We start from the raw sequence: 20,922 nt of genomic DNA, 5'->3' as shown, positions 1-20,922 counted from the left end.
TCTTCAGGTTGAAACCCAATTTCTTCTGATCCTGAGTTTTTATTAATCGTGGTTCAGAGGGGCCTGATCAGGTCCATATTCCACACCCATAGTAATACCACTATCAAATGTAAACAAAATCCTTAGTTCCTTTCCAAACACACATTCTTATTTACAATGTGTACAGCATGAAAAATCTCTTAAATCTTTAAGTTATTTTTTAAGTAACAGTTTCCTTTTTTATCTTTTCATATTTTATTATTAGCAATCAGGAGAAACCAGTCATATTTTGCTTAAGAATCTCTTCAGTTCAGTAACTGATTTTGCATCTACAAAGTTCTTCCCTCCCCAAACACTTGAACATCAACATAATTCAACCAAGCTGCCACTTCGTTACAAGGAAGGCCTTTTCTCCATCTTCCAGTGTTTTCACTTAGGCCTGAGTGCAGAAGCGTGAGGCTGAGCACTGTATTCCCACCGCATCTAAACACAAAGTTAATCTAGTCCTTAAGGAGATGCAGAGATTCTTTACTCCTTTTAATCAGTCATTTCACAAGCCCTTTCTCCAGCGTCTACTGCTCCAAAACCACAGCCATATTCTTAGGTATCTGTACGACAGCACCACATTCTAGGTACCAACTTCTGCATCAGTGGCTTCAGATGCTCCAGGAATCACCACGATGGCTGAGGTGAGCAACAGAACTCTTATTTCTCACAGTCCTGGAGGAAAGGAGTCCAGGACCAAGGAGGCAGTGGCTTCCATGTTTAATGAGGGGCTCCTTCCTAGTTTGTAGACAGCTACCCTCCTGCTTTTTGCTAGCACGGCCTTCCCTTGGTTTGTGCTCAAGGACAGAGCGAGAACAAGGGAACTCTTCTTCTCACAGAGGCACTAGTCTCACTAGGACGACTCCATCCTTGATCTCATTCAGACCCAATTACCTCCCGAAAGCCCACATTTCCAAATACAACCAGACTGAGGCTTAAGGTTCTATACTTAACTTGGGAAAGACACAATCCCAAAGGCAGCCACGACAGCACCTCTGGAACGGGTCTACAGTAAACCAATGCAGGCTTAAATTAGTCAAGTAAAATTCTTTTCCAGCAACTTCATGAAAATACATAGGTACATTAGTATCTGTGACATTATCCTAAACAAGCAGACGCACTGAAGACGAAGTGAGGTCTAAACAGGTCAGGAGCACTTGCAGAGGTGCTACCCTGCTGTTGCTGACTTTAGCGGAAAACCCGTCTTTCATCATTAGGTACAGAGTTAGCTGTGGGCGAATATCACAGATATAAAACACACTGTAAATAGCAGTGTCTTTTTACTTTATCTCGTGGCATGCTGTAGTGCAGGTGTGAATGACAACTCAAGGATTAATCCTTGCCTTCCACCACCTTTTTGAGGGGGCAGGGGCTCTTTACTGTTTGCTACTTGGTTTGGAAGACTAGCTGTCTCTCAAACTTACTGGAATTCTTCTGTTTCCACTTCCCTTGCCCTGTAGGAGCACCGGGATTCAAGGTGTGCTATGTGCCTCGATGCTTAGGATGGGAACTCAGGTCCTTATACTTGCACAGCAAGACTTTACTCAAAGATAACTCCCTAGCACCCAAAATGTCAGTAAATCATCTGTAAAACACTTGGAACAACGTAAGGCACGAGCACAATGCTAACATCAGGGAAAAACAAACAGCAACCACACTATTCCTTACTTGTCAAGTAAAACACCCTAGATAAAGCACCAACTCACAGCCATTAGGACAACCATTGTAATGACGAGGACAATTGTAATGAGCAAGGACAATATCACCAACAACAGAAAAGCAAGCTGGCGAGGATGTGGAAAACTCAAAAGCTTATGCAGTGCCACTGGGAACACAGTGAGGCAGCTGCTGTGCAGTTTGGGGGTTCCAAAGGTTAAACATCATTAGCACAGAACACAGCAATTCTACTCCAAAATGTATGTAACACTCAGACAGACCCAAGCAACAGCCTGCTGTGCAATGGCCACAAAAGGAGAATAAAGCCAAGTGTTCATAAACAGATAAATGGTGAACAACTATACAGATGTCATTCAGCCCTAATAAGGAATGTGATTTAAACATACACTGTGACATGGCTAACTCTTGGAAATGAATTTACTATTCCTGAATTGTACATTTTGACAGGAATCCCCAAAGACATGAAGCAATCATCAAAAGACTTGAAAGTAGAAATAGGTAAGTCTATCCTAATTGTTCGAGACTTCAATCTTTCACTCTCAATTTTAGAAAGAACAATTAGAAAGGAAATAGAACATTTGAGCGCTGGAATCAACCGTCCGCCATAGCAAGAGAGCATCCACACCAGGCAGCACCGCATGCTCCTCTGCGGAGAGCAGGCAAACACACAGGGCACACACAAGGGAGGACTGTTCACCTAAAGAATGAAATGTTGACAAATACAACAGTGTACATGGGTTGTACAAGGGTGTTGTGCTAAGAGAAATAAGCTAGTCATAATAAACAAGTATTGTATGGCTCTACTTATATGAGGTACTTAAAGGTAATCAAAATTATAGAGAGACAACAGAATAGTGGTCACCAGGGACAAAGGGTTAAATAAGTATAAGGACTTGTTTAATGGCTACAGAATTTCAGTTTCACAAGGTAAAATGGTGCTGGATGACGTCAACAGAACAACACTGAGAATGTGACTAATGTTGCTGAACTGTAGACATAAGAGGACCAACATAGAGTCTATGCTATGAGCATTTGCCATGACAAAAAAAAAAAAATTGGATAGAAAATCTTTACTATAAAATTTAGTAATCAATACTGCCAAGTACAGTTATAAAGACCAATAAACAAAATTAAGAGTCTCTAAATCTTAAGATTCACAATGAAGTAACTTTTAATAAAACGTTAATTAAGTAGAAAAAACTGATCTAGAACAGTATTTCTTCATGCAAACAATCTACTACCACTCACTGTGACCTGGGTTAGATCTCACAGAAAAGAGTGGGGTGGCCTACTTCCAGAATCTACAAAGAACGCTACACCTCAATAAAGACCGCAGAAAAAGCACTTCAGTGTTCAACATCAGTACTCTATAGGGCATACAAATGAAATCTAGTGAGTGCTTCACACCCATGGAGTACAATAACCCTTCAAAAGCTAGGCAGTAACAGTACTGGGAAGGTACGGAGAAGCTAGACCTTAGATAGGAAGTAGACAAATTTTGGCAGTCACACTGGAAATGTCTGGCAAATCTTCTCAAATAGTTAAGCTTACCTTCTGATCAGAAATTCTGCTCATAGGCATCTACCCAAGATTAAAAAAAAAAAAAGGCAGTATCTACACAAAGCCCTGTACACAGTGTTCTAAGGGTGCAGCTACTCAGAACACTAATCCAACTGCAAAACACTCAAAGGTCTGCTGACCACCGCTACACCACATTGACACACTGTGCTAAGTGAATGAAATACAATCTAAAGGCTTATATTTGGAAGCTGTAGGGATGGCTCAGTAGTTCAGACCACTTACTGCTTGAGGAGGACCCAGATTTAGTTCCCAATACCCATACCCACATGTAGACAAAGCTCACACAGAGAACAAAAATAAATAAATCTTTAAATATATTATCTACCAGTGCACTTTTATTACATTATCTAGGAGGGGATTCCTCTCCTACCATGTGCCTCTTAGTAAGCAAACTCAGGTCCCCTGGCATGGTCATCAGGGTTAGCAGTACGTGCTCTTACACACTAATCCATCTCACTGTGTCCATGACGCTATATATGTATATATTTGGTTTTTTGAGACAGGGTTTCTCTGTAGCTTTCTTTGGGGCCTGTCCTGAAACTTCCTCTGTAGACCAGGCTGGCCTCAAACTCACAGAGATCCACCTGCCTCTGCCTCCCGAATGCTGGAATTAAAGGTGTGCAATACCGCTGCCTGGCCTTTTTTTCCCCCCCATGACTCTATTTTTATGAAATATTCAGAAAAATATCTGTATAGAGAACAGAGGTTTGTGAAGCCCAGGGTGGGGTGGAAATCTCTTTGGAAAGGATAGCAATGTTTGTAAACTACATTTTGATTCAAAATTTCATATACTTGCCAAAACCACTGACTGAACTGCACACTCAGTTGATTTTATAGCCATACTCCATTCACGGTGTTTGCACAAGTGACCAACATTGGGAAATTAACTTAGTGGGAGATTATTTACCTAGAGTAGGAGGGCCCTGGATTGGATTCCTAGCACTGTAAAGAAAAGTAGGCAAGCGGTTAAAGGAAGCAGGAATAGCACCAACAAAAGTAAACAGCGAGCGCTCTTCTCACCTCTGCTGGATATGCTGGGCATGATCTGAGGAATGACGGCACTGCTTGTGTCCATGGGCTGGGAGTTATCTTGTCCCATCTGATCCTCGGGGGGCATATAGGCAGGAGGAGGTGTATCAGCTAAGAGGAAGAGAATGAGACACATTCACTCCTCAAAGAAGATAAGTCTTCCTTCTGCTTAAAGCTATTACTCTAAAAGCATTTTTAAACTGACAAGGTTATCAGCAGGATTCATTACTGAACACTGCACACACAGATGTAGAACACTGTACAAGAGCAGAAAAGAGCACACACAACCTCTTTAGCACACCTACTACAAGGCTACATTAACTTAGACCCTCAGTAATCCAGGATACCAGGAATAACACTAAAATGGAACCCAAGGTCAAGAATTTTCTCTTTCTTTTAAAGCGATCTATGTTCAAAGAAACTGCAGCTAACACAGCAACCCGCGGCCACAGATCACCTTGCACACACACTACAGGCACATCTTTATTGCCATCATCATCATCATCATCACATACTGCAGTGCCATCTAAAACTGTGTCCCTTCAAAATGCACTTTAACGGTCACAGCGGTTATCTCATTCTTTTGTAGTGACCCCAAATAACTATCACATCCCATTAAATGACAGAGCGATTAGCTTCGGAAACAACGAAAAAACGTTAACGAAACCTTTGGCCTTCCAACACTCAGAGTTGTGAATTTTTGCAAAAGCTACAGCTAGATCTTTTTGTTTCAGTAAATATAAAACTGAATAGAAGTTGTCTTTTGCCTCAAGGTTTATACAGGATATATTAGGACAGAGCTACATACAGCACTGAATATAAGATGAAAGTATTCATTTGAGACAACTAACAGCAAATTAAACACTTATACTTAATACCCTTATTTCCAGATTTTTGAACACAATGGAACCTGAAAAATAAACTCTACTTCTTGTGGAAATAAATTCCTAAAGAAAATGTCACCCACAGCAGGCTCACTCAGAAGAGCAGCACTTCAAATAGTTCCTGCTCTCAGAGGTCAGTCTTACCTGGGAGCTGAAAGGGGCTTCCTGGTGCGGAGCTTGCTGGGGAGCTGGGGTACGTGCTGCTGGCGGGGGAAGGGGGGTAGGGGCTGTTAGGAGACAAGGGGAAAGGGGTGCTGTTGGGCTGCTGGAAGGAATCCGGAAACGTGGCGTTGTGTGGCATGTGCGGTTCATTGTGGCTCAGGTTCCTAAACTGAACCAGAAGGCTATGCTGCGGATTGAATTCGTTGTGGCGAGGCACTAACACTGGAGGTAAGACTGAAAGAAAAACAACAGTCAGTCAGGAACACTTAAGGGGCTGGAGGAGAAAAAAAGAAGCAAGCTGTAATTAAAGTTTACTGATAGGGTGCTGTTTTGTAGAATGTGAATCTGTATTTACATCAGAACCAAACCAAAAGCTCTCTGGCATTTAGCCTGTATGAGGGACTCCGGAAGCAGAAATTCAGAAAGGATGCCAATCATTAAGCCATTTCAAAAGCAGTTAGAATAAGAAACATTTAATGTAATTAATAAGAACTCAAGAAGTGAGTCTATCTAGCCAGCAGGAAACCAAATACACGGAAAGGGTAACACCTGATGGGACAAGAGGATCCTATGAGAAAGCTAGCCAAGAAGAGAGGTGGTGAGAAGGGAGGAAACAGCGAGTTGGTCTAGCACCGATCTAGGCAGAGGTTAAGACTAGGGAGGAAAGTGGAGGTCAGTGTGCGGTGCCCTGAGAACGGGGCATTTCCAGTTGGTAAAAGAGTACACGTTCAGCGTTCAGCGAACTGGTAAGGCTCTCCTCGTCCATCCAACAACAACCTTCCAGAGAGCGAGCCTGCTCAGTCAGTCCTCTAAATACAATCATGAGGACACACGTAACAACCTCTCAGAATGTAATCGAGTAGTTTCCTTTATCTGAGTGTCCATCTCTAGAGACCCCAACTATAATGACGAGCAGCTGATTATCTTCTCCTGCAGGAAAGTAAACGAACCAATCATCTCTTTCACAACGTTCTTTTAGTTGTCAATGTTAACTCCATTTCAGTGGGGAAAAAAAGAATTTAATTTGACTCTCGTACTATGCAGCAGCAACAAAATCAAGTATATATGCTAACCAGGTCACCCTCCCCTCTCAGAAGTGAAGACACACACAGGAACCCAGAGGACCCGGGGCCAGTGCTCTGCTTTCTTACGTAGTAACAACAGCTATCACTAGAGAAAGGCCAGACAGCTGCCCACGGAGAGTAGAGCAGAAAATAGGAAGGATTTATATTTAGCTATCCAGCAATCTGAATAACAGTAAAATAACTAAAGAATTCAGTTCAGTCAAGGTATTTTTGTAGGCATAATTAAAATCCCTGTTTTCCCTCTCATTTGTATACTATCTATGCAAAAGATTTTAATTTTTTTATTTTCACATAAAATATGTGGAGAGTAAGAGACAAGTCTATACTCAACATATTTAGTAAGAGACAACAGCATGCAAGGAATTTTGAGCACTTTCTGTTGTAACTCCTCCATGGACCTTGTTTACGCTGGGCACTGTGATGCATCCTATATGCATACTATGATATACTGTTATTGATTCTATGACATCATTTATAGACTTCTCTTATGGTAAATGAAGCAACTGTTTTTGTTGGTGGGGGAGAGAAACTCAAACAGTCTTGCTGCACAGACTAGCCTCAAACACAGCAATCCTACTGCCTTGGTCTCCCAAGAACTATGACTACTAGCTGAGGCATTTTCTTATAGCAGTCTAGCCCTTTCTATTTCCCTAATCTATTAAAAATTGGGGTAAGAGGCTGGAGAGATGGCTCAGCAGTTAAGAGCACACTGGATGTTCATAAGAGAACCTAGGTTTGAGCCGGGCGGTGGTGGCGCATGCCTTTAATCACAGCATTTGGGAGGGCAGAGGCAGGCAGATCTCTGTGAGTTCGAGGCCAGCCTGGTCTACAGAGCTAGTTCCAGGACAGGCTCCAAAGCTACAGAGAAACCCTGTCTCAAAAAAAAAAAAAAAAAAAGAGAGAGAACCTAGGTTTGATTCCCATCACCCACACGGCAGATCATAACACTCTCTAACTCCACTTTTACAGGATCTGATGCTGTCTTCTGGCTTCCTCAGGCACACAAGATGCATGCAAAATACCCAAACAAATAAAACCTATTTTTTAAAATTTGGGCTCAGTTGGTATCTTGTGTTACTACATATTCATGTTCTATACACTCTCATACATACATATTACACACACACACACACACACAAAATCAATTGAGGAGTCAAGTATATTGTGCGTTTTCCTCCTGAGCAGTGTTTTTATTAAAGTTAACGATTTCCTTAGTTTTAAGTACACACCACTAACATTTCCAGTATCCTAACCCACTTGTCAGAGCCCATCAATAGTACCTTTTTCAGATGTTATAAAGCAAACGATTATGAACTTCCTGTGTTGTGTCCCTCTGGATTGTTTAGTCCTTTGCTCTAATCTGTCCTAGTTGCTGCTTAGGACTGTTTCTCTGGCTGGGTCCCCTTCCCTGACTTTGCCCTCTACTTGCTTCCTAAGAACGGAATGGGAAAGATGTATGAAGTTATTCTCCCTTTCATGTCTCTATATACAGAAATCTAGGTCATAGTTTCCTTCTAGATTTTGAAGGTAAATGCTTCATTTTCTTCTAGGATCCAGAAATTCAATAACTTAGATTTCTAGCTTTTATTTGTTCTTGTTTTTATGTGCCTTATATTTTCTTTCTGGAAGCTTTCAGAATATTCATATAAATGATACATTAGAACTCTATCAGTAGGTCTTTTTCAGTCCTTTTGCTAATTACTTGGCTCTTGCATTTTCAGTTCAAAGTAGCTGCAATAGTGTTTACTTGAAAATTTTCTCCTCCCACTCCCCATATGCTCTAGTTCCAGAATGGATCCCTCTGAAGAAATAATCTTGACTTGAAACTGACTGGGGCTACATAATGTTTAAGCACTTAGATCCACACTGACTCAACCAATCTTCCAAAAACTCTGTTAGGTTATTAATATTAGTACTGTCTCCATCAAAGAGATTTTGTATCCTGCTTGAGGACAGGTAATAACTATATAGTAAAACCGTAACTCTAGAAACCAACCTCTCAGCCACCAGAAACTGGACCATTTAGGTTGGCCTTACTTTTCTATGCTCATTATACCTCCCATCTTTTCCTCACACATTCACTGTGTGCTCTGTGTAAGTTAAGACTTAGCTCCTTTGTCTCCATAGTTAATAGACTTCAATGCCATGAAAAGTCATGGCTTTCTGTCTACCTCTACAACAAAAGCAGCCCAGAATTAGGAGAGCACTTCTGTCCATGAGTGCTCAAAACTGCTCACTGTCACCATAACCAGCAACACCCTTTTTTGCTAGCACAGTACCAGGAGGTGAGGCATCTATTGTCCTGCCTGCTTGGTCAAGGAGAAACACCAATCACTCCTGAACAAGGCTGCCCCTTCCCGAGACGTGTGGGTGGGGGACCAACATGAGGTTTCTATAGTCTTTTTCCAGCAACTGAACTAGCGAGCTATTTCTGAAGTTATTGTAGTTATTGTAAAGTATCATAATTGCTCCTGTCCTTTCTATGGAACAATAAAGTGGATTAAAAGAAAGACAATTCTACTGGCCACTGTCAGTTACACTTTGACTATGAGAAGGAACAGATAAAAATCCTTAGATGGATTGCTAGTAAATACCTAGTTTGAGAATTTTTCAATTTTCAGACAATATTCTTCCTTTAAATCTGCCTTGTTCTTTCTTCCTCAGTTCCCTCACACCATGGCTCTCCTTGGGCTCCATAAGAAACTGAGACCCTTCTCGAATATGAACCGCAACTCACGGTTGAACTGTAACAACACAAGTCTCTGCATCCAACCACACAGGCTTGCAATTCCTCTAGTACGGAAGACAGGCTCTGGGTATTCATGAGCTTGGACAGTCCTCTCTCTCCAGCATACGACCGAGGACTTGCTTCCAGCCAACAGAAGTATGGCAAAGTAATGGGGGTGCAAGGTCATGCTGCCCAAGAACTCAATGCCCTTTTGTAGGAAAATGCTCTTCCTGGCTCTGAAGAAAACACAACAAAATAACATGCATGCATGCTCTGAGAACTCCTCTGCAGAGAGCAAACGTGACACTGCAAGAGGGAACGACAGTGTAGAACACACAGAACAGTGGACTCCTGACACAGAGGGACACATAGTAGGCACGTGAAGGCAGTCTCCTCCAGCCCACAGTCAGCCAGAGTCCAGGGGCCTCCACAGGAACTAAATCTTGTCAGTAGCACAGGAGCCCCTTACCTGTCTGAACTTCCAAGAAAACCAAGCCCTGACAAACACCTTGATTAGAAACTCACAAAAGATGCTGTTAAGGGTAGTCACCTGTTAAGGGTAGTTCAGATGCCTGAACCCCAGAAACTGTAAGGTAATGAATGTGTGTTGTGCTTAAACTACCACAGGTGTGGTTATTTGTTGTTTATCAACAGATAAAGATCCCAACTAGTATCTCAGCTGCTATGGAAAATCTTGCAAAGTTCATGCGCCAGAAACTTAATTCACAACATGACAGTGCTGGGAGGTGGAACCTAACAGGAAATAATGAGGTAGTACCCGTGAAGGTGGACTCCTTGGTACAGCAACAGGTGACTTGGGCTGGGGTGTAGCCCATGACAGGGCACGTGCCTAACATGCACAAGCCTGGTCTGGATCCCCAACACCACAGGAAAACTGAAACTAGGTTTCTTTACGGACGCTCTTGCTTCACTCGGTCTTCTCTGTCTCACTCACACTTGAGTGCTGCTCCTAGCACAGTTGATTATGAGGCCCACACCAGACAGTCTCCTAATCCTGGACTTTCTACCCCAGGATTTCTACTGTTAATCTTTAACAAAGGCTCATGTAAACTTTTAGCTAATAAACCTAGGTATGTGCAAATTAGAGAGACATGTTGGCTTTGTTTTGGAGTCTTCTCAGTGGAGTGAACTTTTCCAGTCTGTGGTATTCTGCTATAGCATCAATAAAAGGACTAATATATAATTCACTGATTACAAAAACAAACAAACAAACAAAAAAAACCAACAAATACTGGCCACTACCTACTAACTAGTAAAAGGCACTATTCTAGGCAATGAAAAATGAGTAACAAGATCAAGGAAGACCTCCTGACTCCTGAAAACAGTCTGCTGATCTCCACGTGTCATCTCATATGCAAGCACACGAGCACGCATACACACACGCACACAGTAAATGTAACAATAAAGACTCTTTTAAGATGTAAAGCCAGAAAAATAGTTGCAACGCAACAGCACAGTTCCCAAACAAACAAGGAGCAGGATCTAGTGTGAACACGGGATATGGATTTAGCATTCAGAGATGTCAGCCACAGAAAAGAAGTGGGTGTTATTAGAAACAGTGAGTTCTAGCAGCCAATCAAGAGCTTAATGTTCAAAAGCTAAATTTTAAACCTAGTATTCCTCCTAAGATGAAATTTTTAACAAAGGCCAACATAATAAGCATAGTTATGTGCATATCGCTAAGAGCCATGTTGGTTTTTTGTTGGTTTACTCTTAATTCTTCTCAGCCAAGTGAAACCTACCTGGACTTTCCACTCTCTTATAGTGGTATGGATTGATACAGACTTCCTTTTGCTTAGATCCAAAAGGAAACTCACAAATATCCAATGGCTTTAGCTCATGATGACTCTGCAAATCTGGCCAGCGCCAAACACGGCAATATATAACATGGGGCAAGCCTTTTCTGTGGGAAACTTGCAGGCGTCCGTCCAAGGACCTGGGAATAGTGACACATTTGCTTGGCTGTCCTGGGCTACTCAAGGCTTTCTCCAACTCCTCCATGGCGCCCTTCTTCTTCTTCAGCTTTTTCACTAAAGCATCGACTGCCTTTTCTGCCCATTTTTCTTCCTCATCACCTTGTTTCCAGCCCAACAACCGCTTCACTGCTGGACTAGTGAAAGAAAACAAGCTGGCCATTGACGTCATTTGATACGAATCTTCAGAGACTTTTCTGTAATCAAAGTCAGTAGATAGGAGAAGCCAAGATCACAGGTGGAAAGTCACATGCAGGTCTCAAGCAGAAGGTCCAAGTGGCAACAAGGAGTGGCATTTAACTTTATAGGTGCCATATGCTTCTTTCAAGTCCTGAAAGAGAGGGGGAACGGAGACTAATTAAATCTAAGAACACTAATCAGCCTAACTGAAAAGTATATTTGCTGTCATAAATAAAAACAGAAAAGCATCCAAAGCCAAAAAACAAAAATGTCTGTAAAACTCCTGTAGCCATTCTCTCCCATCTCCAGAACACAAGCAGTTCAGCTGCAAAGCAAAGGTCGAAGAAGCCACAGCAGGCAGAGGCAGGTGCATCTCTTGAATTCGAGGCCAGCCTGAACTACAAAGTAGGGTAAGTTTCAGGACAGCCAGGGCCCCCACTCCCCCCCCCCAAAAAAAGTCGTAAGATTCACCAAACTTTCAAACACAGCCTAACACATACCACTACCAGGAAAGTGTCAACTATCTATTTTTAGAATGAAGAACACTAAAGAGATTTAGAAAATAAATGTTATTCAACTCCTCAAAATGTCAGTTTGTACTTTATAATGGCTATTGGCTTCTATATTTAAGCACATTAGTTAAGGAAGATGCTTTATCAAGAAGCCCTTGGAAATAGCAAGAGAAGTTCTTGCCATGGTGCTCTGTAGTGACATTCATTTTATTTTAATAAATAAAGCTTGCCTGAAGTTCAGAGAGTAAAACAGCGGCACTGATCAGCCTTACAGACCAGCAATGGTGACACACACCTCTAATCCCAGCAGCCACACTAGTTTGCCATAGAAACCAGGCGGTAGTGGTGCATGCCTTTAATCCCAGCACTAGAGAGAAATATAAGATGAGAGGAGACAGATCTCAATCTCAGTCTCATTCTGAGATTCCTGGAGGCAGGACCGCCATTTGTACTGAGGTAGAAGTAAGAGCCAGTGGTTGGCAGTTTTGCTTTTCTGACCTTCAGGTTGAGCCCCATTTGTGTCTCTGGGTTTTTATGAACCATGCTACAGTGCTCTAGTGCTAAGACTGGGTAGAATTACCTGTAGAACACTACAGTGCCAACTACAAACAGTAGCACTGTGAAATAACAGGACAATGTTTAGAAAAAAAACACCAATTAAAAAAAAAATAATTCTTCATGTGCTGTTTAACCAAGGAAGGGAAGGAACACTATAAACTCATTATATGAGGCCTTACCCGAAACTAAAACCAGGTAAGAGTCTAACCAAAAAAAAAAAAAAAAAAGAAAGAAAAAGAAAAGAAGAGAAAAGAAAGAAAAAGAAAATCATATAAGACCAATATTCCCTAAATATTACACAAAAATTCTCAATAAAATTCTTGCAAACCTAATTCAAAAATACATTAAGAATTCATGTAGTATCATTACAGGAAGCATGATTCAATAACATACACAAATCATTAAGTGTTAACTGTAACCCAGCATTCAAACAGACTTAAAGACAAAAATCACAGTCATCTCAAGAGATGAAGAACAGGCCTCTGGCAATGCACAAGGTCCCTGCAGAGTAAAAGCCTGAGTACACTCCAACATAACAAAGACTAGCTGGTGGCCCGCAGCCGACACTCTATGAACGTGGACATTTTGAGAGCATTTCCTCTGAAACTGAGAGTAAGACAAGAAGATATGCTCTTCTACATTTCTATTCAATGTTCAATGTCTTAGATAGAGCAACAAGACAAGAGAAAGAAATAAAAAGGATACAAATGAAAAAAAAAAGAGGTCAAATTGTCCCAATTTCCAGATAACAGTTCCTACACTTAAGAAATTCTAAATGTTCTACCAGAAAAATTCTTGTATCTCTAAACCATCAGTAAAGAGGCAGGATCCAAAGTCAACACGCAAACAGTAGCTATTCTTTGTATCAATGGCAAACTTACTGAGAAAGAAATCATTCACAATAGCTTTAAAAAAAATGATGAATACATCTACTAAGGAGGTGAACCATCTCTAAAAATACAACTCTAAAGACACTGAAGAAATTGAATACATGGATATATTCTCAGGATACTGCAAAAATGGCCCCATTGTTCAAAGAGATCTACAGATACAACACAATCCCCATAAAAATCTAATGAAAAGCTTCACATAAATAGGAAAAAAAATTATCCTAAAATTCACACTGAAGTGCCAAAGATTCCAAATAACCCCGAAGTAAAGGAACTAAATCTCTATGATACTAGCATGAAACAGATGTGTAGGTCAATGGAGTAGAATACAGGACCCATAAATAAACCTACACAGGTACAACCAATGATATAATCAAAAATAGAAAGGTTTTTCATCAAATAGCAATGGAAGTTTACACACAAACATGCAGAAGAATCTATTCAGAATGGGTCCAAGATCTCAATGCAAGACTGAAATTCTGACTACTAGAGGAAACAGTAGATTAAAGACGTCAGACACAGACGGAGACTTTCTTAAAATGACGTCAGCAGCACAGGAAACATTCCCAAGAACTGACAAATAGGATGACGGGAACATAACAATCAACTGACGACAGGACAGGAGGTCAACCCTTCAGCAAGCACACAGAAGGCAAGGGTTGATACCTAGAATAAAGAACTACAAATACTAACACTAAAAAGATTCCCCAATCAAAAGGTGGGCTGATAAAATACACAGTTTTCAAAAGAAGAAATACAAATGGCCAATAAATGTTTGATTATGTGTTCAACATCCTTACCCATCAGGGAAATACAAATGAAAACTACGTGGAGATTCCCTTACTCAGACAGAATGGCATCATCAACAAATGCTGGGGAAAGAGAACCCTTACTTGCTGCAGATGAGGCTGTCAACTGGCACAGTCACTTGTAAATCACTATGGAAGCTCCTAAAGAATTAAACATCAAACTACCATTTGACTCAGCTGCGCCACTACAAGCTCTGCGCTCAAAGGACTCTTAATATTCCAAAGAGGAGGGAGGGAGGAGTGAAACATTTATGATAATACAGACCAAATGGAACTCGTGCATATTGCAGCTCAGCCACTTTGGAAAATGTTTGACAGCATCCATTATGCTAAACAATGACCCTTGTGGTCCAACAATTCTATTTCCAGGTATATGTCCAACATAATGAATGCTGTGAACGAAAGCAACAAGCATATGTCCACAGTATGTAAAAGCCCCAAATCATGAAAATTTCAAGTGATATATTACTCCTGACACAAAATATAACTAAACTTCCAATAGAAAAATGAAAATACATATATCATTGCATTTATATTGACATTCAAAACTAGGCAAAACTAACAGCAAGCTTTAGTGACTTCCACTGATCCTGAGAGGAGCACCCAAAGCCCTCTGTGAAAACTGAAATTGTATCTTCATCTGGGCAGTATGAGAGTAAGGCTACAGACACCTGTAAGTTCTGTATGCTTCATCATATGGCACACTGTCAGTTAGGTTAGTCCAGTCACCCTTTGCATGCTGACAAGGGACCTAAGATATGCTATCATTCACAGCACAGCAAAGCAGTATAAACATCAACAGGATTCAAGGTTTCCTTTGTCTCTAAGATCTTCAAAAGAAATGCCGAAGGTTCCAACAGATGATTTTGACTCCATGGGTCTATCTACAAATACTGAGCTTTTTGAGTCTCCTACTTTTATGGTCAGAAGCCAGCAAACACCATATTCTTTACAAAGGACTGAAGAGTAATTTGACTATGAAAAGATTAATAGAAACTCTTGGGGGAATATATACCACCCCTCTACACACACACACAAATATACACATACACACAGAGATGACAGAAAGATATAAGATATAAATATTTAGGATGTTTTTATGCAGGATCTCACTCTGTAGCCCAGGCTGGCCCTAACATCTTTATTCCTCTGCTTCTTCCCTGAGCAGTAGAATTACAGGCATGAACCAGCCCATATGACTCCTTACACATATTTTTGAAAGATAAAAACTTAATGCTGATGCTGTAAATGCCATACTGAAGGATGACTTGCTAACTATTCTGTGAGGAAAATTCAATCTATTCATTCACTGCTTATCATAATAATTAATTCATATTTATAATGTAATGTTTCCCTCTAATTGAGAATTTTCTTTTCACAATAAAATCCAAGAAGTGGCCAGGCATGGTGGCAAACTCCTTTAATCCCAGCATTCAGGAGACAGAGGCAGGCAGATCTCTTTGAGTTCCAGGCCAGCCTGGTCTACAAAGAGAGTTCCAAGACAGCCAGGGCTCTGTTACAAAGAAACCCTGTTTCAAAAATATCAAAAGAAAAAAAAAATCCAAGAAGTAAGGGACTGAAGAAACAGCTCAGTGGTTAAGAGCACTAACTACTCTTCCAGAGGAGCTGGGTTCAATTCCTAGCACCCTCACACAGACATATGCAGGCAGTACACATAAAATAAAAAATAAAATAAAATTTACAAATGTTCTACTGAAGGAATATTTCTTGATTCTTAAAAAAAAATATCCAAGAAGAGCTTTTAAATAAGCTGACCAGCTATCATTGTCATGGAGCAGTCAAAACACAGGGCAGAGCCTCTCTTCGCAGCTGTCACTGTTACAATCTGTGAGAGGCATGGAGCATGGCACTGCTGGCAACCAGTGGGATCTTGGTTACACATAAAGGTTAAGTTTTTGCACTTTCAAAAAGAACACAGCTATTTCAAGAATCTCAGTATCTTCTTTTCTAAAAATGTAATTGCTGGGGCTGGCAAGACAGATAGCTCAGTGAAAAGTACTCGCTGCTCTTGCAGAGTACCCCAATTTGGTTCCCAGCACATCTAGAGACTCACAACTGCCTATAACTTGATGGGCACAATGACTCAGGCTTGGTCTTTGCCACCAATAAGCCTGACCCATAATCACCACCACTGTGGAAGGAGCAAAGCTGACAGAGCCACCGCTGCTGTGGACTCGGAGCTGTGAGTTTTGACTGGGAATTTCTGTGGCAGCAAAGTTCTCACCTAACAGCGTCACCACAGCGCACGAGGCACCAGTGCACACCCATTTCTCTACCCTTGCCAAGGGCAGGGCTGGGCAGGAGACAGTTTGCTTTACCGACATTCATTGTGCATGCTAATGGGGACACCACTGACTGCATTTGTACTTAGTTACACACATTAGTCTACAGGGGGGTGGTGTGGGAGGTCCTTCTATGTGTTGTTTTTATTGGTTAATGAATAAAGAACTGGCTTGCCCTATTGCATGGGAGGAAGAAGGCAGAGTTAGAGAGACACTATGGGGCTGATGCCAGAGTCAGACATGCCGAAACTTTGCCAGTAAGCCACTAACACGTGGCAATACACAGATTTTTGGAGATTAGTTAAATTAATATGTAAGAGTTATCCAATAAGAAGCTAGAGCTAATGGGCCAAGCAGTGATTTAATTAATACAGTTTCTATGTGATTATTTCAGGTCTAAGCTAGCTGGGCGACGGGGACAAACAAGCGGGCCCTCTTCCTGTAAATTGGCACCCACATGGCCAACTAAAATCCACTTAAAAACCTGAGAGAGCTGAATTCTAGACACAAAAATACAGAGTTTAGCACAGCTTCTTGCCGTTTATTGGCAGCGTGCTGCAGCTCCCTTAAGAGAGGTTTCCCTGATTCAGCTGTGGCTGTTTTAAAATGCCAGCTTTCTGAGCCATCCTGCTAGGCAGGAGGTCCAGCTACAGAGCATTGGATGGGGATGGGGTTTGTGAGTAGACCGCTGTAGCTTGCTTACTTGTGACATGGACTGGCTGTGTGCATGGTTCTCAGAGGCATGAGTGGCTTCACCATGCTGGACTGGGCGGTTAAGCAGGAAGTATCATATTTATCATAGTAATGGTGCAGTTAAGTTTCAGACTGGGCGGGCAAGCAGGAAATATCATATATACTATAATAATGGCGCATCTTAAGTTTTAAGAAGTACTTACCATTTTAAAAAGCGCTCCTAGACAGTAAAGAATTACAGATGTGCAATAAAGACAAATTCAGACGAAACACAGTGTTGGATAAATGTACGTAGGCTTGGAAGATAGAAGAAACAGAGTATAGAGAGTCATAAAATAAAGCTAATGCTTTTAAAAATGGGGGGAGGTATAGTCTGTAAAGAGACAGAGTACAGACAGTCACAGATTAAAAAGAGTAAAGAAAAATAAGCCATGCAAAAATGGATAACTCAGAGAGTCTGGATTATGTATATTATTGTGTTTTCTTTAAATTTTTTGACTGTGAATGAACTAAGTACAGAGAGACATTTCATTGTATGGGCTGCTGAGCTAAAACAGAATGTATATTATAAAGGTATCATGACTTCCAAATTTGGGTCTAAGGATATGTTGCTTTGAAAAAGAGGTTCTTCTCTTGTTTCTACAGAGGATGAAAACCTGTGGATTGTTTCCAGACTGGTGTGGTTTGATGGAATTAGAACCCCTGAAAGGTCGCCTTGAATACCCCTCAAAAAATTACCTTGCCCAACTGCTGACTGAGATGAACCTAGCACACAGGATACATCATAAAAGACCTGATTAACAGTGCCCCCCAATCAGCAGGAAGATGTATGGACAAAACTACACCCATATTCCCAAATATTGTCTATAAATGTTCTTTACATTTAAAGGGGAATATGATATAGATAGGAATAACCTGCATTGATGTAGATCTTGGTTTATTGATACAAACTTAAGGTCAATTTTGTAACATGTATTTCTGATCTTGATTAATGTATTGTATTTGTATAGCTCATTTTAAAATGTAATGTACAATCAAGAAATACAGGTCAATAGATAATCATCTATAACAGTCAAGCTTGTAGTCATGTTTGGTTTTCTAGATATACAGAGAGATATTTCAGTTAGATATTCTTTAAATCTTTCAGAGGCCTTCAGAACATGGCATTTAAATATTTTAAGAACTTAGGACTTTTCATGACAGTGAGATACATCTGCTTCTGGCAGCAATCTACTTCAAGAAGAAGATGGGCATCAAAGAGGTTCCTTATGGAGTTCCTTATGAACTGGGCATACAGAATCCTCAGAGAAATGACTACTGAACTTGCCTAAAGGTGAAATGGTCCTTTGGGGTTCATGCTACATGAAAGAGTCTGTAATACATTATGCAGGACACAGAAGAAAGTGACTGACAAACTGTCAATATAGGCAGACCTGTCATTGAAATTTTCTGCTTCATGGAAAAGTCTGCTGGATACTATGGGCCTGTAGGCTGAAGATGGATGCCCCAACAGTACAGAAAAACTTTGAGTGACTGACCAGGCAGCGAGATGCCTCTGTCAATTCTAGAGTTTTGGAAGTTGCTTATAATGTACTTCCTGGGGGTTGGAGAGATGGCTCAGAGGTTAAGAGCATTGCCTGCTCTTTCAAAGATCCTGAGTTCAATTCCCAGCAACCACATGGTGGCTCACAACCATCTGTAATGGGGTCTGGTGCCCTCTTCTGGCCTGCAGGCATACACACAGACAGAATATTGTATACAGAATACTAAAAAATGTTTTTTTAAAAAAAATGTACTTCCTGCTGATTTTAGGTAATATTATATCCTTCTGAAGTCTTTGGTGGAGTTGAAGAATAGACAGATAGTTATAGTTATCTTTAGTTATGATAAAAGATGGATATAAATATTATAACTATAATTTTTGCTTGATACCTGTTTTATGTAATTTTAGTAAGATAAAGTTAAAGCCTTCCTTTTTGTTTAAATAGAAAAGGGGAAATGGTGTGGAAGGTTCTTCTATCTACATGTTACTTTTATTGGTTAATGAATAAAGAACTGGCTTGGCCTATAGCATGGGAGGGGGAAAGCAGAGTTAGTGAACCGCCGCCAGAGTCAGACATGCTGAAATGTTGCCGCTAAGCACTGTCACGTGGCAATATACAGATTAATGGAGATGGGCTAAAATGTAAGAGTTAGCCAATAAGAAGCTAGAGCCAAGCAGTGATTTAATTAATACAGTTTCTGTGTGATTATTTCACGTCTAAGCTAGCTAGGTGGCCAGGATGAACAATTGGGCCCTCCTCCTACAGGGTGGAATCTAGGTTTATCTTTTGGAATGGAATATAGGTATGAAAAAAGGTAAATGAATCATTTAAAAAAGTTCTATGCCAGGAGTAACTTTGAAACATAATGCTAAATAAAAGAAGCAAGTCATAAAAGGCTACTTCTATGAAACAAATGGGTAACTTTAGAGATATCATGTAAATCAGGAGTCACCAGAGCCTGGAGAAAGTGGCAGCTAAGATTGATTGACTGATAATGTACAGTGTCTTTGCAAGAGATTAAAATGTTCTAAAATTATTACTGGATATTCTAAAATTCCTTTTTAATAATTACTAATTAACATTTTTCATTAACTGTAAGTGGGTAAAATGTATGGCATATAAATTATACTTTAATAAGTTGTTTAGATCTTTAAAATTGTTCATGTCATGGCACACTCAAATGCCAGGTTCTTCTACTTCAGTGGATTTTCTTTAAATAATGTTTCATGTTAAAAATAGAATTCTATTACTTTTTATATTCCTTTGACTTCTCCAAAATATTTTTTATTACTTTAAAATAAGATTATATAGTTTGAGAGACTAAGAACTATAGTTCAATACATTTCCTTTTAAACTGGGTGTGACAACATTTAACACACTATGTATCTCATTCTCTTATCACTTCAGCCCAGTCTTCCCTCATCTGAGCTCAGTCTGCAGGAAATGAAGGCTCTCCCTGTATGCAGGCAAAAGCCATCAAGTTCCTCTGTACATCCTACAACCCAGAACACTGGGGTCACCAAGCATGGGACAGGGTTCTCACAATCCAAACAGGCAATGCTGCAGAAGTCACAACAGTAACTGTAGCCTGTAAGACAGCCAGATGGCACAGGCTGAGGGATCAGAAGCACGAGATTTCCCTTTCTCTCCTCTGAGGACAACTAGAATCTTAGAAGGATTAACTTCCATCATGTTGCTGATATGTGACTAATTTTGAGACTGACTCACAAAACTCAAAACACATATGCAAATTTATTACATATAACTGGACACACATAGGACAGGCCTAAAAAGGAAAGGACAAAAGTTTCTGAATTCTCTGGGATGCTTCCCTGAGGCAGATGTGCTCCTTCTATCTTCCTGAAACACCGTGTGTTTGGCTATCTAAAAGCTTAGACAAAATTACGTCTGCAACCATGATTACATTGCTGGCCATCTGCCTCTTCTCCCTGCCAGCAATCTGGGAAGCAGGGTTGAAAGTCCTATTCCCGAGACCATGTGACTGAACATGCTTCACTGCAGTGAGCTATCTAGTCTCAGATACATCTGGAGAGGGTTGCTATAAGTCATAAAGGCGGTCTTTTATCCGTATCTGAGATTGTTTCATCAATTACCACATAATGTTTTTTCATACTTAAGAAATTTGTTAGCTACTGTCCTTCCATCAAGACTATATAGGTGCCTTAGCCACTGTTCTATTGTTAAAAGATGTTATGACCAAGGCAACTATTTTAAGAGACTCATTTAACTGGTGCTTGCTTACAGTTTA

General features: G+C 40.5%; 1 protein-coding gene across 4 annotated transcripts in view; it reads right to left on the bottom strand.

Moving 5' to 3' along the window:
• Smad5 (SMAD family member 5) overlaps nt 1–20,922 on the bottom strand; it is a 47,089-nt gene that overhangs the window by 10,962 nt on the left and 15,205 nt on the right. For all 4 annotated transcript variants that reach the window (XM_087896632.1, XM_087896634.1, XM_087896633.1 and 1 more), the window contains exons 2-4: nt 10,934–11,495; nt 5,340–5,591; nt 4,303–4,422 (exon numbers count right to left, since the gene is read on the bottom strand). In XM_087896632.1, coding sequence (XP_087752758.1) covers nt 4,303–4,422; nt 5,340–5,591; nt 10,934–11,336 — 775 coding nt within the window. In that variant the 5' untranslated portion in view covers nt 11,337–11,495. The remainder of the gene's footprint in view (nt 1–4,302; nt 4,423–5,339; nt 5,592–10,933; nt 11,496–20,922) is intronic.

This window comes from Myodes glareolus, chromosome 14 (assembly GCF_982192425.1).
Source record: "Myodes glareolus chromosome 14, mMyoGla1.1, whole genome shotgun sequence".
Classification (NCBI taxonomy): Eukaryota; Metazoa; Chordata; class Mammalia; order Rodentia; family Cricetidae; genus Myodes; species Myodes glareolus.
Note: the sequence above shows the minus strand (reverse complement) of the source record. Positions and strands in the feature narration are given on the sequence as shown.